The 17,393-nt window shown below is 38.8% G+C and overlaps 1 protein-coding gene across 1 annotated transcript; it reads right to left on the bottom strand.

Moving 5' to 3' along the window:
- Window positions 1-6,921: 6,921 nt before the first annotated feature.
- cabp7b (calcium binding protein 7b) lies at window positions 6,922-17,050 on the bottom strand (the record flags this gene model as incomplete). The annotated part of the gene is made up of 5 exons (XM_080529984.1): window positions 6,922-7,049; window positions 7,254-7,401; window positions 9,154-9,266; window positions 9,558-9,701; window positions 16,942-17,050. 5 exons carry the CDS (start codon window positions 17,048-17,050, stop codon window positions 6,922-6,924), a joined length of 642 nt encoding a protein of 213 aa, XP_080386110.1.
- Window positions 17,051-17,393: the final 343 nt, after the last annotated feature.

Genomic DNA, 17,393 nt, shown 5'->3' with positions numbered 1-17,393 from the left:
CTATACAGGAAGGCCTGTCTAAAGAGGTGATTTTTTTTAGACCTGATTTGAAGAAAGAGCATCTTTGCTGTCTTGAGATCCTCCGGAAGCTCACTCCAGAGGCAAGGGCCAGCAGAGCAGAAGGCGTGGTCACCAGTTGAGCACAGCTTAGTCCTGGGCACATGGAGTTGGAGGCTGTTGCCTGACCTCAGACTGCGAGGTGAGGTTAGGGATCGTATTAGTTCCTTCAGGTCACTAAACTTACCACTCATTGAGGTAAAGATTCTATTTTTCAAGAGGCACAAATTGAATAAATGTTATGGATTTGTAACCAACAACATGATTGGTGTGACCAAAGTCAATATCACAATACAAACAGCAGATTTCTCTTGCCTGTGTGTGTTTTGTCTTAGCAAGTTTATTATAATTTGTTTAAAATAATCATAGGGGGGACAGTTGGCATTTTCCAAGTATTCTATGTGCCCCCCACCTTTCACCTAGTAACAACCTATCAGTTCAAACACAACGCAGAGCGACTAGGACCTGTGGCCTCCAAGGTCAAATTCCATTGCAAGTCTATAGTTTCTCTGGGGGATGAGCAGTTCACCACCTCTTTCGGATTGTCATGAGATGATCATTGCTTTTATAACAGTCATGGCTTTGTCCTTATTTTTTACGATGACCTTTTTTTCTACAATAAATACTGCATTTGTAACAGTAAAACAGTCCCTTTCTCGTCGTTATTACTGTGTAAGAATAACCGTTGTGAGTTGGGTGTCCATATCTGAGAGAGATAACCTGTTAGCCTGAAACATAATTTGTCGTAACATCGAATAAAGTACCCTCTCCAAAAGACATCAACCTTCAGCTCTTTTTATTTCATCTCTTTGCAAACCTGACAGCGATTGCGTTGTTGCGGAAGAAATGACACAACTATCTAACACTAGTCAGTGTAACACCTTGGCCTGGCCTTATGGTACTGATCAGGTCAGATAGGCTTACTCCAAGGCCACTGCATCACCATTGTTGAATCTTATAAAATCTTCAAAAAATGTCTGTTGGGCTGGTATGCAGTAATCAGTTGATGAGACAGCTGTCAAAGACAAATGCAAAATGGCAAAACAAATTATTAAGACCTATGGTTGACATACTGTATAACCACAGTGTTGTTCAGTATATTGTGTAGCACTCAACTAAACAGTCTGAATTGCTCCACTAGATTTCAGATGCACAATGTCCAATCTCTTAATTATACAATTAGTGTTCAGATTCATGCTACTGCATCTGGTGCTACTGGAGTACTGTCAACCCTTTCCGCCATCATGAGATCCAGGAACTGCCTTGGCAGGATGTCACCCTATGTTGTGAACCATTGATGCCTCCTGTTTGTTTGTTTGTTTGTTTGTTTATTAGGATCCCCGTTAACTAATGCCATGACATTAGCTAGTCTTCCTGGGGTCCGATACAAAAATTATATTTGAACAATTGTCAACATTATATACATACAGACAATTGTAAAACATTGTATACATACATCATAATAACAGATGTGATGCGACACAGATTGAAATCCAAACTAGTACAACCTGGAAGAACATTTTCAATTGGTTTCTGATTGGCCCATGAGGGAGATGCCAAGATAGTTACAGGATTCCCCAACAGTGAGAATGTCCACCGTTCACCCTTATAGTCATTCTGGCTGTATTAAATCTCTGAGTGCTGTAAAAGCTTCCAGTGCCAATATTGAAGCAGAATCACAGTAAATGACATGTCTCATAGCTGTAGTGTCTGCCTGTGCCAATGTGCCATGGAGAGCCCTGATATTGTATGTTTCCCTGACAATCCTGAATCTCCCAGCTATATGATAACTCTACTGGTGGAAATGTGTCTGTAGAATACTTGCATTTACACATTTATAGATATGCTATATTGTACACAGAATGTACACAACTCTCATTGGTACAAGTTACACAGGTCTTGAATTGACAGTGATCACTACATGAAGTAGCCTCCACCACTTTTATTATCCATGCCATTAGTATGCATCTTACGTTGGTAGTGTAATTGCCAGTACACTCACTGCCCTTTATATCTGCACTGCTCCCCTTCACTATCCTCACTGGTCTTTAAGACCTTAACCTCTACCAATGAGATGCAGCTGTGCTGAATACTGAATTCACATTTACAGTCAGTTTTGTCTTAGAAGCAGTGAAATGCAATGAATTGAGTCCCAACTGAAGCTGTGTTGTTTATAGGTTGTCTTCCTGTTAATATTTGATCATATTTGGCACTGGACAATGAAAATGCTCTTTTAAAGTGACCATGAATCTGTATTTATCTCACGGTAAAAACATGTCATTCAGGCCTTCATTTCTTTTTTTCTTTCTTTTTTTTCTACAATTAAACATGAATATTTAACACCCAGTTGGAGGAGAAGTTGTCCTGCAGCAGCAGCAGATCTTTCACTGCCATCCTGAGAGTACTTCCTCACAGGTACAGGTGAGAGATGTTTGAGGAACACGGATGCCAGCCAGTTCAAACCGAATTTCATATGAGTCATCAATCATGAATGACATATCTAATACAGATACATATATTTCTAATAGTGTGTGCTTTTATACAGATCATAATGATTTAATTGCTTCCTTTTTGCAAATGCTTCATAGTAAGAAAGATTATTAATGAACAGGATGTATTTGTGGAGGAACTTCAGAACGTCCACTCCTCACTATCTTTGAGGTATACAGTAGTTGTTCGCATACTATCTATGGTAGTGAACTGTCAGTAATCATGATGGTTATGGAAGAGAATATTGTGGTAAACAGTGATAAAATATGGTAATGATGCAGCAGCAATAAGTAATGTATTCATATGTTATCATAATTAAGTTGTGTATGCTGCTAGTTAGACCTATCATTAGTATGCAGTCCAGGACGCCTGAATTATTCATTATTGAAGCTAGGTAGGCACATTCTCCTTTTCCTGAGACAAACACAAAAAGTCTTACCATTTAATTAAGAGACAAGCCATGTTTTGCATTGCCTTTTGGAAAATGAGGGTTGGGTTTACCCACAGTTGCTATCTTGCTCTCAGTAATTTAGTTCCTGCAGGCTGTTACAAACTTAGATCCTGTTCACAACCTTCCCCCCCCCTGTCTAGTACTGTAGCTCTGCACATGAATGTTATAAACATAAGTATGGAGTCTTATTTAATCCACAAAAATATGCACAACTTTCATTCACAAGAGCTCATTATTGTTTGTTGTCCAGAATGCTTATGTAGATATTATAAGCTTTTCAATGGTCCTAAAATATAATGTATTCAGACTTTTCTGAGGTGGTGTGTTTTACTGTCTATCAAGAGAAATGTGTACACTTAGGAATATGCAAAGAAACAAAATATAAAGGTATACCAATACCATCGTTGGGTTTTAATTAGTTTCTGCATACGGTAACTTCTGTTCTAAAAGAAACCCATCATTTCCAGCAGATAATATGTTCTCTTTGAGATCCATTGCATTATCTTCTCAGTATTGTATAATGTACCCCCCGGCCATTTACTAGTATTCAGAAAGAATAATGTGTGATCAAGGGTAAAAAACAAATCCTTTGTGTCCTCCTCCCAGAGGACAATAAATTCTATTCAATCTGATACAAAAATAACTGTCCAGACCCTCCACCATCTCACCTCATGTATTTTGCCCTTAAAGCCATAAGTCCTTTGAGGGATCTGGTCCAGTGTCTGCCTACGTCACTGGAGGTGAGTGCTATAGACAGTCTGCCAGACACTTGTTGTGAGATGGAGGACCTCAGGGGAGAGTGGGAGTGCTTTCCTGGCCTAAGTCATTGACTTGTCAGGAAGATTAAGACATGCCACGTTTAGGACTTAAGTCAACATTAAGAAGTGCCTTTGCTTCCCAGCCTCTCAAGTAATGAGCTTGTCATGCCATGATATCATCAAACAGAAACCTGATGTGTAAACGGACAGCCTTATGGGAACCCTCTTAGCAGCTTATGGAGGAATAACAAACAAAGTAACACCCCCCTCAGAGCTTTGCTCAGGAGCTGTATTACATCATCCACCCCCAGAAGATTTTTGATAAAACAGCACAGCCACACACTTGCCCACGATTTCTTTTATTCTTGCAATCTCACTGTCTTCATTATTTGGCTCAATTAAGCCGACGAAAAAATAGACTAAAAAATGTATGGTATGAGTAATTGATAGGCAGTAACATAGTCAGAGAACTTGCTGTTCAGAACTTGCTATTCAGATATTGACAGAGGAGGACTACGTTCCAGAACCTTTCTCCATCTCTCCTGCCTGCTGTGCTGGGATTTCAGTCCCAGTGACCCAGACTGCTGAGTGCTGACGTAAAGACAGAGTGTGGAGGGAGGGCAACCATCTGGCCAACTGAGATTCCAGCACAACCTGAGTCGCAACACTAATAGTGTTTGTCGCTAGAAACAGCTGTAAGTCTCATAAACAAGTTTATAAGAAACTGACTGTAAAACTAATAGGCATGATGAATATTAGTCCTCCGATGTTAGTCCTTGATTTGTTTTATCACACTCTGCTAAACGTTCTCATTGGAAATAATATTAATAATTAATAATATTTGACAACACAATTATGTATTATTTGCATCTATGTTTATTGGACTACATGCATCCAGACATCACATATATGAATGTACATTTGATGAAGTGACAAAAACAAACAGTATGTGCAGTTACAGCACATACAAATGAACTAACCTCACTAGGGTGACCCTAACATCTACAGGGACTATAAGAGAGCCATACTGTAGGAAGAAGTTCAACAAAAGGCAACAACAGTGCAAAAATACTTGAGGATTCAAAGAAGGGATAACTTCCATTCACTATGCCAATATACTGTACTATCATATTGATTTATATTTCCATGACATTTATCTCTGACAAGAAAGACATATGCTGCAAGTTGTTTTTCATGTCATTCAAGAATAATCTGTCCACAAAACATATTGATATGTGCATTTTCAGCCTTTTTAAGCTTACAAAGAGTATTTCAGGTACAAGGTATGAATCTGCAAGTCCTGCACAATTTTCAACAGTATTTTCACAGTACCGTAAGTTACTTTGAAAATATAACAAAAACAGCTACAAATGACACACTGAAGGACATCATTATATAGTACGTACGTCAGAGCAACTCTTCACAACATACTCTACTCTAATATTTCCTCATTAATGCATGTAACATACACAGTATAATTGCTTTGATATCTATATATTAATTGGTTAGCTATTCACATTTATACAAAGGCAATCATATCAATCCATACTTTGAGATAAAATAAAAAGGTTAATTGATCCTTGTATAAATATGAATAGGTAACCAAGCAACATGTTCACCTCAGTAAAGTAGACTATTGCAAGACCTATTCTTTCTTTACTTCATTTGATTTATCTGTTATATATTCGATAAACTTTGAGATAAAAAGAGCAAGAGAAAATATTGCATTTCATCGAAATGATAATTAGATTCTTATTATATGATAAATGTTCCTAAAGAAAATATCTTTGAAATAAATTTGTGACAAAAGAGCAATAAGTGCATGGCCATATACACATTAGTAAATGTGTTAGAATGTCCCTCCAGGCTCAGTAAACCTGGAAATGATGCATTAGAACCCTGATTTTAGAAAAAAATATTTTTACATTCTCAATATAATCAGTTCAATATAATGTGTCCCCTCTCCCACTAAGAAAATAGAACCATGTCAAAATGTAAACAATATCTATGTTGTTTTGGTGGTCCACATCAAAGCCAAACAAAACAATATTGTCTTTCATGATATGTTTAAATATCCTTCACAGCTTACTGGAAAACTTTTAGAGCTTTCAAAATGTGATGTTGTAAAGACATTTTTTGCAATACTAATCATAATTTGCATAATCATTAGATCATAGATACATCAGATACATCATAGATACATCAGACTTATAAATTTGATACCACATTGACAGTACAGTACACACATCATATTACTTGATATTATTTACATGTATGTGTGCTGTGTGTCTAGAAGGAGAAAATGATGAACTATCATTTATATTACTGTTGTTGTTGTCATGTTGTGTCAGTGCATCAAGAGCTCTTCACTGGCAGTTAATAATGAAGCCACAAGACCTGCCACTATCATTATTTTCCACTGTTTTTCACGAGTAATATTACAGTATCTGTGTGCCTAAGGAAGTCTAAATTACATATCTCCACATCATTAGCCTGGATCTCATTCTGTACAACCTGTCTTACATTTTATTTAGCACCTGCTATAGGCCGCATGCTTTGCAATAGCTGGATGTTAATATAATGCCACATAACATACTAGTAATTTCAATACGTTAGAGACAACATGGTTACCAAAAGAGCACACTACAATTTCACTATTTCATACTTTAAAATAATACATTCCTTTTCGCTTGATAGTATACTGTATACTATAGGGGGCAACATCATTAGGGAAGGTGAGTAAATATTATATTTACTCTCATAGTATTTCTTTCCTTCTTTCTTTCTCTCTTTCTTTCAGTCAGTCTTCCTTTCCTCTACAACAAATAATACATACAGGTACATACTATAGCTACAGGCCTACTTTTGTGCATGATGTGTGTGTGGTGGTCTCTTTAGAACCCATGAACTGAGCGGTGTACAGTCAACAAGAGAAATGTTGTGCCTCATACGTAAATCCCTGTTTGACAGTTGTGGTGACAGGGTGGTCAGTCTGTGTTCTGGGGGCTCTCAGGCCAAAATGATCATTGAATATACAGTTTATATCTCTGGAGCAAAAAGCTAAACAAATATTGCATGTCATTTTGGTCTCCTTTTGTCTGCTCAATTTGTCTCCATGTAGTAACTGGTTTGAGAGTGAATAGTGGGGGAGGAATATGAGGCTTTTTACTTCATACCTCTGCGGAGCATCTGATTTGCTGCAATGAGCATTACGCTGATGATAAATGCAATGGCGAAGGCACAAATCAGGCTTTTCCGCACACACGTGTGCTTCACCTGTTGTGTTGGGCTCGCTGTGAAAAGAGTGGAAGAGGGAGGGATAGAGAGAAAAAAGTGGAATAGAGAGAAAGAGAGAGAGAGAATAGAGAAATCATCAAAACCAGACTATACTGTATTACAAGACTGAGTATAGTGGTGTGTGCCTTAAATAGCTCTCATAAATAACTTTATTTCTTAGAAATGTGTTAAACAAGATGTTAATGTTTTTAAGGTCATACTGTCAATGTCCACTTGGCACGATGGGCTGGCCATGTGGCTCTCCTCGGTCATGATGATGTTCTCAATGTCTTTCATGCTGAGGTGGTCACAAAAGGTGTCATACAGTAGACTCTTCAGCTCATCCAATGTCAGCTTCTGCATATCACACTGGGACAACACAAGATACACATACTGACCATGAACATTGTGTCAAATGTGTCAATGTCGGTACTATATACTTAGACCATGTCACTAATTCTTGACCACTATATTCTTGAATTTGTGAAAACTCTTTCAAAATAGATACATGCATACTGTGTCCTGCTTAAGTATTTGGACAGTGAGGCATTTTTCTTCTTTTGGCTCTATACTCCAAAAGTTTTTATTTAAAATACGACAAATAACATGCATACAACATGCATACAACAACTTTTATTTGAGGGTTATGGTCAGGGCACCAAACATCTTTGTGCAGGCGTAAGAGAGCTGTCAAGGTCTAGTATTGATTCTAAGCTTTGCATTTACTAAAAAAGTACTTAAAAGAGCCTGGAGAATTCTGCAAAAAGGTATTGTGGACAGATGAGACAAAGATGCAAAACATGCACTAGACTGGTACAAGAGGAAAGTGTGGAGAGAAAAAAAAGAAACTGCCCAAGATCCACCCTGGGCCATGTATGGCTGTCACTGGAACTGGCATCTTCATAATGATGCTGACGGCAGCAGGAGAACAAATTCGGTGTACAGAAACAATGTGTCTGCTCAAGTACAAGCACATGTCTCTAAACTCATTGGACAGCGTTTAATTATACAGCCAGACAGACCCCAAACATACTGCCATAGCAACTATAGGGAGTTTTTCAGGACCAAAAAGTGAAAAGCTCTTTATTGGCCAATTCAATCTCCAATTTAACCAATCCAATTTAACATGCCTTTAATTTGCTGAAGATTAGGCTTCATTTGCTTAGGCAAAATGGCCTAAAATATGGCTGCATACAGGCCTGGCAGAGCATCACAAGAGAAGATACTCAGTGTCTGTTGGGAATAGGTAGAAGAACACAGGAAATCAAAAATTAGCACCAACACCCATAACTTCACCTATGCACTAACAAGGTTTTCCAGCACAGAGCTTTGATACCTGCTATAATGCTGTATTTTGGTCTACTGTACTTCAAACAACATGTTCCACTGGGAAGGTTGCTTAGGATTCAAAGCTTCCATTGTCATTGGGCATTTGGAGGACGTATTCTGTCATTGATATTGTAGTACATGATTGCCGAAGAGGAGCATCAAAGTGTAGACGGAACAGCCCGGCCACAAAGCTAGCCATTATTAAAACACCACACCTCCTGTTTTGATTGTGAGCGGGAGGGGCTCTACTCCTCCAGAGCCTAGTCTCCAGAGCTTGGCCCAATACAAATAATCTCCAGTTACTCCTCATTACTATCGTGGAAAGCAAGCAAGTTTTTGCTGGTATATCGGGCATAAATTAACCTTAGGGCATGTGTTGTTATACTAGCAAGGGCACATATGGGTAAAATCAAAATAGTTGCAATCAAACCCAAATCAGATAGTGTTTACTAAACCTTTTAGTTTATTGATTTGATCTTAGCGAATATCTGAAGCTAGCTCTCTCTCATAGAGACATTTTTCTAATATATGAGGAAAAACTTGCAAGGGCAATTAGGAGTATAATATGTGATGTCATAATTATCCTGGAATTGCTCTCAATCACTTAATGACTATTTAGCCCCTATCATGTTTTCATCATGATTTTAATTAGTGACTGGTTCATTATCACAAAATAGCTTTAAAAGCCCTCGGGAAAATCACCTCGCTGAAATGAGGAAATAGTGAGCCATAATTAACTGATAAAGAAAGAAAAATAACGTTGACAGAAATGTTTCTACTGATAAAGAATACCTTCCAAAACACCGAGTCGAAGTCCGCTCCATGAAACTTATCAGGCATCCCAGCAGCAGTGAGTTTGGGTCCAAGTAGGGTGACAAATTCCTCAAAGTCCACCTGGCCATCACCTGCATAGACAGGAGTGTGAACATTAGCGTCTAATTGTTTTATAAAGCACATTGGATATGAGCAGAAGATTACTCTTAAAATGATACAGTACATTTGGATTTCAGTGTGTGTGTTTGTGTGTGTGTGTCTGTGTAAGTGTGTGTGTGTGCGCGTGCATGTGTACATGTGTGCATGTGTGCACGTGTGCGTGTGTATGCATGTGCGTGTGCGTGCGTGTGTGTGTGTGTGTGTGAGAGAGAGAGAGAGAGAGAGAGAGAGAGAGAGAGAGAGAGAGAGAGAGAGATATTCACCATCCATGTCCAGTCTTTGAATGATGACCTCCAGCTCCACCTCATTGGGCATATACCCCAGCGACCGCATGGCCACCCCCAACTCCTGCTTGGAGATGAACCCATTCCCATCTCGGTCAAACACCTTGAAGGCCTCGCGGATCTCTGTGGATAAATGAGAGGCGATAGGAGACTTGTATCCTCTCCCCTGCTATAAAGTATTCTGTTTGAAGTGGTAAAAGGTATAGTTAAACATCAAAGATGCAGAACTTCAGTCCCTCTCATGTTTGGTGGTTATATGCATACTCAAAAATAAAAAGCCATTAAATTCATTACAATAAGAAGATTATAGAACAGCTATAAAGTACCATAACCATAAAACAACTTAACAGGAGGCTTTCATATTACAACTTGGTAACAAGACAAAGCTTGAATCCATCTGTCAAACCAATAACATTGAGCTGGAGGGGATTGAGTATAATGTTCTCCTCTAACCTAAAATCAAACTTAATGGCTTACGATCTTGTAAACTATAAACCAGTGCCCAATCAATGCAAACATTTTCACACAGCCGGTACTACCACTTGAATCCACATTAACAGACCTCCATATCCTAAAGAGGCTTTAAACATTACAGTCAGTCATTAATGTTAAAGTATTAACAAGACTCTAGAGGTTTTCATACGACAACCAGCATAGTGGTACATGTGTTTTGAGGAATTGCTTTTTTAATTTCCCTGATGGATGCATAGTCCAGGAGGGCTAAATTACTTACAGAATAACAAAATGGAGCAAGTCCTCTAAATCAATGAGTGTGTAGCTACAAGCCATTAATATTAGTACTGAGGTGAAACATTGCTTGATATGACCATAGGATAATGTGCACTCACATAGCTGCATGCCAAAAGCAAATGTATCAATAATTGAATTCTCAGACTACAGCTTGTCGTATCAGACCATTTACTGTAAACTGTCTTGTTGGAACTCCTGATACTGCTAGAAATTGGTATTCACTGCATTTACTGTCATTCCAAATGATACTTCAGATGCCCTTATGTAAACACCGGTTTAGGAGTAATTCTGAATGAAAGGTCTGAAATACAATCAGTTTGACAGTAGAATATTGATAGTCGTGCAAACATTGCATTTAGAGTATGTTTGCCTTTGTGAACTTGTGTGGATGTGGCCATTTCCGAAGCTCTTTAGAGTGCTGAAGAGAGACAGCCATTGGCAGAACACCCACTACTCTGTAGACAGGGTCAAGCAGACCCCACTACTCTGCAGACAGGGTCAAGCAGACCCCACTACTCTGCAGACAGGGTCAAGCAGACCCGACAGCTCTTGGAGACAGCTAAAACAACTCAGACAATCACACATTACAATTAAAGGAAATAAAAAAGTAGGAACATTTTTTGTTTCCCTGTGAAAGCAGAGCAAAGCTAGATGTTTCCCACAATACTGTATGTATGACTAAGTAATACTTGTTATACTAGTTATTTCATATGCACTCTATTAAGTCTATAATAAGTATAGACAAACAGAATATTGTCTTATTGAGTGCATTTCTGGTCCATGTATTGTCTCTCAATGTCATAATTAGATGCCATAAAGCTAAAAAAATAAAAATAGAGATACACAGTTATCAGGATCTGATGTGTGGATCAATAGCTGGTCTTTTTGAGCTGTGCTGCCAGACTGCTGCCAATAGAATCAATGTTTTTTTTGTGTTCTCTAGAATGCAGACAGCCATGCCAATGTGTGTTTGTTTATTCTTCATCACTTCTGCGTGTGTTACTGTTTGTTTACACTGTTTGATGAAGCGGCTGTTGGGGAGGCTGTGGCTCAGCCGATAGAGCCGGCGTCTAATGATCGCAAGGTCGGCAGCTCGCAGCGTTTCGAATCCCGGCTGGCCATGTGTCGAAGTGTTCTTGAGTGAGGCACTGAACCCCTAATTGCTCCAGGGTCGCCTTCAATGACTCTGACCCCTTGCCTAGAGCATAAATACATTTTGTTGTGCAATGACAAAGGTTGAATCTTCTTCTTCTTCTTCTTCTTCTTCTTCTTCTTGATCTACTGTCAAGGTTATCTACAGCATCACCTTTGTCTTTCATTCATTATTTCAGACAGAGAGAGATTGTCCTCCCTCTCAATTCTTTAACCCCATTTCCCCATTTGGATTTGAGTCTTTGCCATAAACAGAAAACCATATATTTGTTTTCCTATGTCACATCTTTTTCCATTGTTATTTGTGTGTGTTTTCATCTGAATGTGAAGTGTGTTGTGACCCTGGGAGAAATGCACTTTTAAACTTAATTAAACTTGGAACTTGAACCATCTCATCAGCTCTGACAGAGATGAGGTTATAGTACATTGACCTGACCTGGCCACATAATTCAGCCAGGTTCAATGCCTCACAACAATGTCAACAAATGTTCCACTTCCCTCTGACCAATGGTGTAATTGAACAATTGTCTCACAGTGCCATCTCATGTTTTCTTACTACTGTTGATATATGAAGCCATTAGGATGAGAAATGTAACGCCCTTCGGCGTGTTGTGGCTGCAGAGACAGTCACCAGTGACTGAATGTTATTTGGGAAGCGATGGATCACTCTTTCGTCTCCAGGCTCTTTTTCTTTTCTATTTTTTTCAACCACACTTTTAAATGTTCATTAACAATACTGAATGTAGTGGTTCTGACCCAAGAACCCTCATGCAATTAATGTGTAAACGAGAGCTGAGTATGCTGTATGTACGCAGTAAAGAGAGGTCAACATTGTTGTGTTGATGAGCTATTTAAGTTTAATGGTTGATTTGAGCATAGATTTGTTGATTAGGAGGTTGAGGGTCATTAAAACCTAGTACTATAAAATGATATGGCTGTGACCACCAGATTCTGGTCCTGTTCAGACTCTAGATTTTCTCAAGGTCAGTGAAGACTTTTATTTTCCACCGCTACAGAAATTAATTACAGGGTGATATTCCAGTGGTAGACATTTGAGTTAAATTCACGGTCTGATGCTTTCAGTATTGAATATTTCAAAGCCCAGCTTGCCACCAGTGACTGACAATTTTCTTCCTTTGACTAGAGTTGAAATCGCACGTCGACTTTGATTGTTGAAGTTCACAGACGCCTGATCAATAGACTGCCTTGCTGACATTCTTAGGCGGCGACTGCACTGGCAATATACTGTATGTCAAATCACGTACCATTATTGTACAATCCAATTGAATTTTACATCAATTCCATAATGGAAAGTCACTTAAAGATTGCAATCTGGATGTTACAAAGTTCTCCTCAGCCTCTCTGTAAGGAATATTGCAGAATCCATCTCTTGTTTGGAGTGCTGAGCCGAAACCTTTGAGGGGATCTCCACAGGGGTCTGCACCATACCCCCTGAACAAAAGGTCAGCTCGCAGTCAGACCCTTACTCTTCCCGCGCCTCAGGACTATTGATTCTCCCACTGAGGATGTCACTTTTTTAGGCTTGTCTGTCTTTGTCCAGAAATCTTTCCCAAACAATACAAATAAAAAGGCGTAAAACTGAGGCATTCAACCAGGGTGACAAATGGCTGTACGGTATATCTTCACATCTTTAATAAACTCCTCTTGTATTCGGCACTTGTTTGTTTGGCATGTGCTATGAAGACCAAAATGAAATAACTCCATTCAAAGCCATGTCATTATATTTGCAGCAGTTGGCGTCAGATATTCAATTTCAAAGACCTGCACAACCATTTTCTTAAAACATTTGTGTATTTGTGGGAATACAGATGAACTCTCACTCTGACACTAGTTCTACACCTAATGTGTCTGCAGCTTTTAGAGAGGAGCCCTTCTGTGTATCATTGCTATGGAGCTATCTACAAAAGTATCCAGCCATTATTTGTTATTTGTTATGTACTTTTCAAGATGTATCATGAGCAAATAATGAATCCCAGGTTATCTGTTCATCTAAACAAAGAGAATGTGCTTATTTTGATACGCAATGGGAATTGCAGTGCAATTATCTGACTGCTTTGATAGAGGTGGGCTCTACATATGGGTGGTGTAATAGGTGAGGGAACCCCCTCATAGTTAAAAGTATTCAGGGATGCTGCAGGCTAGAGATGCCATTCATCACTGTAACAAAACCCTCCCTAGTACTAATATCAACTGCTCATGAGTCCACAGAGAATAACACTGATTACCATAATATGTACAGGTTTCAATTCAGGGAATTCATCTACCTACATACAGTAAGTGATCAGGACACTATCCAACATAGATTACAGTTTCACAAACAATTCCATGCCACTTTGTTTAATGGCACTCTACATTCTAAAAACTTGCTTACTGAAATATTATGTTGATGATCCTTTCAATTATGTATGCCACCTAGAGTATCATTGCCCAATTAGTGTGTGTTCCACTGCGTGATTGTGTATGACTCAACAATGGGGGAGCATTTCTTACAGGAAGTAAGCATATTTCTCTGCTGGCAAGAAGCGTTCTATAAAAAAAACTATATAAAAACATTGTAGAGTCACAGTGAGAGTCAAGGACTTTTTTGTGCAAGTTCTCTCCTTACATCCTTTGTAACCATGGATGTAGACAGCTTTGCATATAAAGTGGGAAATGATCTGGGCTCCTCTACAATGTCTGGTGTCTGGGGGATTCTCCTCCATGCTGGGATCTATAAATATTGTTTGCAGGCACCATCGGTGATGCACTGAGGAACAGGAACAAGCTAGATGAGGCATGGGACCTAGCTTTATAAGGAAGTCGATGTTCAGTGGTCAAACTACCAGTCTTATCTAGCTCAACACACATCTGGTGATTAGAGACAGTTCCACACATCACTGTTTGTCTGCCTCATGCTGTACTGCAGCAGTAGTAGTAGCAGTAGCAGTAGAGATTCACTTTAATTAACAATAAATTGAATTAACAATTCATGTCTAGTTATGTTAGGGTTGTTGTCACATGTTCAAAGGGTGATGTTTATGAAGAAGAATGAAACTCTGTTCCATAACATACGCAATTTTATGTTTAATGTTTAATTTTATTCTTGTTTTATTATCAACTGCAATAACTTTTTGACATTTGATGTTAGATTTTATTGACTGGTTGTAAGATCCTCAGTGAGTTAAAACAGCTTCCTCTATAAGTTAATGATGTACTGTAAAGCTGTGACACACGCCTGGCACTGCCTCGGCTCCACCTACAACACATGGTATCCTGGCAAATCAGTTTTTGATCTAATTCTATGAGTTGAGCTCAGTCATGGATGGTGTTTTAATTGGATTAATGTTTCCATGGCGGCTATTGGTTTTTCACTGCCAAATTACTCAAAGCAATGAAGGCATTTTGAGGCCGAGGCATTTTCGAGGGCTTGGCCAGATCCTGGCCTGGCAACGCAAAACTCACAGATATGGAAAATAGGATTTGATTATCAGCATAAAAGACTCTGAGATATCTGATCTGATTGCCATCTCTATTTCTGGCTTCTGACTTAGCTCAAAAACAAAACAAAATACAGCTGTGGCTATATTCAGATTATGACTGAAGTATGTTGAAACAAAATATCAAACGATTCTCAATTACTATAAAGCAGAGGAAGGCGGATTCAGTTAATTTGTCTCTGGCCATTGCAGGAACTGAAACTGACCTCCCCAGCAGGTGGAAAGCTACAGTATGCCCTGGCACAGGTTTTGCTTTCCCCAGTGATGGACAGGGACTTTCTTTAATGATACCTCTGCTGAGATGCAGCTGCTCTACCAAAACTCTGAGATCTTTTCACACCATGTATTTTGGACAAGATAAAATATTACAATCATGTCATGAGGAGGGTAGGGGAGACCAGGGGCAATTGTAACATTTTTGGCAATTAACTCATTACTCAGAGATCACTCTACCTAGACCAGTCATTTTTTAAATATCAGAAACTTACATCTGTCTATTAATCATTCATAACTATTTAGGTATGAGGAAAGAGGATGGATCACAATATTGATTTGAATCCAAAACGTCTGCGAGCAACAAGGGGGACAAGGGGCAATTGTAACAGTAGGCAGGGGCAAATGTAACAGCTTAAAAAAACAATAAATTAAAAAAGAAACAATGAAAGAACAACACCAATGCCCAACCACAGACTGTTGAGTGTGATTCACAGTGGTGGGACATTTATACATTTATATTTTAGATATTGAGCAGATGAAATATAGCTGATGAGATGTAGCTGTCAGTCCCATCAGTGCAGTCCTTGTGTGCCCAGGACTTGCCCAACACCGTGTTACATTCACCCCAATCCTAGCAACCATAACACCTTATGTGCTAGCTAACTGGCAACAATTCTGACACATGTAAAAAATATACACGTCAAAATACAGTGGGGAAAAAAGAAAGTTATGTTTACCCCTCAAAAACAAATGTTCCCAATAAAACCTGCATATGGTGAGACATTTAACTAACTGTTACATCAGTTACAACAGTTTCATCTCACTGACTTGTTTGAGAAAAGCAGGGTGTTACAATTGACACCTGAAACATTTGCCCCTGGTCTCTCCTTCAGCTTTGCTTTTTTACATTTTCGCAAGGAAATCTGAATTTTAGTCAGGTATCTGCCTGCTACTCAGTTACTGTCACACACTCAGGTTTTGGTTTGGTAATATATCATCTACCTCCTAATATCTACCCAATGGAATGTCTTCTTCTTGCCACAAGGTCATCAATGATCAGGCATTATATATTGCAACAAGTGAGATAAGCTATACAGTATAGTCTGTGGATGCTGGGTGGCCTGTATAGGAATGTCTTGGAGTAAGCAATATGCAGGGGTCTCAAAATACATTGAAGAAATACATTATTATCTATGTGAAGATAGCATATCTGTTGCAAACATGGGCATATTTTACAGACAGTCTCCATGTTTGGCAGCACAAACTGATAAAGGATAATCATTGAGAGAGCTATTAATTGAATTCCGTCAACATAGCTGAGATCAGATGTGGGTGTTTGGGGTATTATGCTGAGAAATCCCGAGTAAAGATCCAATTAATTTAAATTTCAATGAAAATATGTCATTGCCCACTGCAGCATATGCTGTGTCCCATCAAAAGGGGAAGGAACTTGTAATGTATCTCAAATATGAGACAATTATAACAAATGAAAAAGTGAGGTCAAGTGTGCTTTTAAAATTACAATTATAATGGGTAACAGCTGTAATTTTACAGTAGCTTCTACAAATAAATCCATTTGAAATGAAGAATTATGCCGTTTTCTCGTCTGTAACTAGGCCTATAAGACGCTCTCCGAGGTGCTGAACCCGTTGAGAGAGTGACGGTCAAGAGTTTCTTCAAAGCACATGTAGCCTACAATGGATTTAGGTTAGACATAACAAACAAGACATATAACAATCATAACTCACCTTCCACCTCATCCTCCGGTAGAATGACAGGGGGCCGATAGGCTAGGATATCTGGAATAGTGCAAATTCCCCGGTACATGAACGTCGTTCGCACAGCCCGCACTGGCATTTCTGCGAGGGAAAACTAACACCTCTATGGCGATCTTCATATAGCTCGCCGTAGTGTTTAGATCGAAACTTTGCTATAGTTCACTTTTGTAAAAAAAAAAAAAAAAAAAAACTAACAATATTCTCACTGGACCGTTAGTGGGTATTTTTGGTTCAAACGAAAGAAAGGAAAACAACTGCAGAATCATCTGAGGGCGCAGAGGAGGATTTCAGTGCCTTTGGTTTCAGAGCATGTAATCATGCATATATTCATATCATCAGTTTTCCATTACAATTATCGATGGCAAATATATTGCTGAAACTTTTTAGTACTCGTGAAATAGGATACTATAATCTCATTGCCT

Source organism: Nansenia antarctica (assembly GCF_963989245.1).
Source record: "Nansenia antarctica genome assembly, chromosome: 4".
Lineage (NCBI taxonomy): Eukaryota > Metazoa > Chordata > Actinopteri > Argentiniformes > Microstomatidae > Nansenia > Nansenia antarctica.
This window is presented reverse-complemented; position numbering and strand designations above follow the sequence as displayed.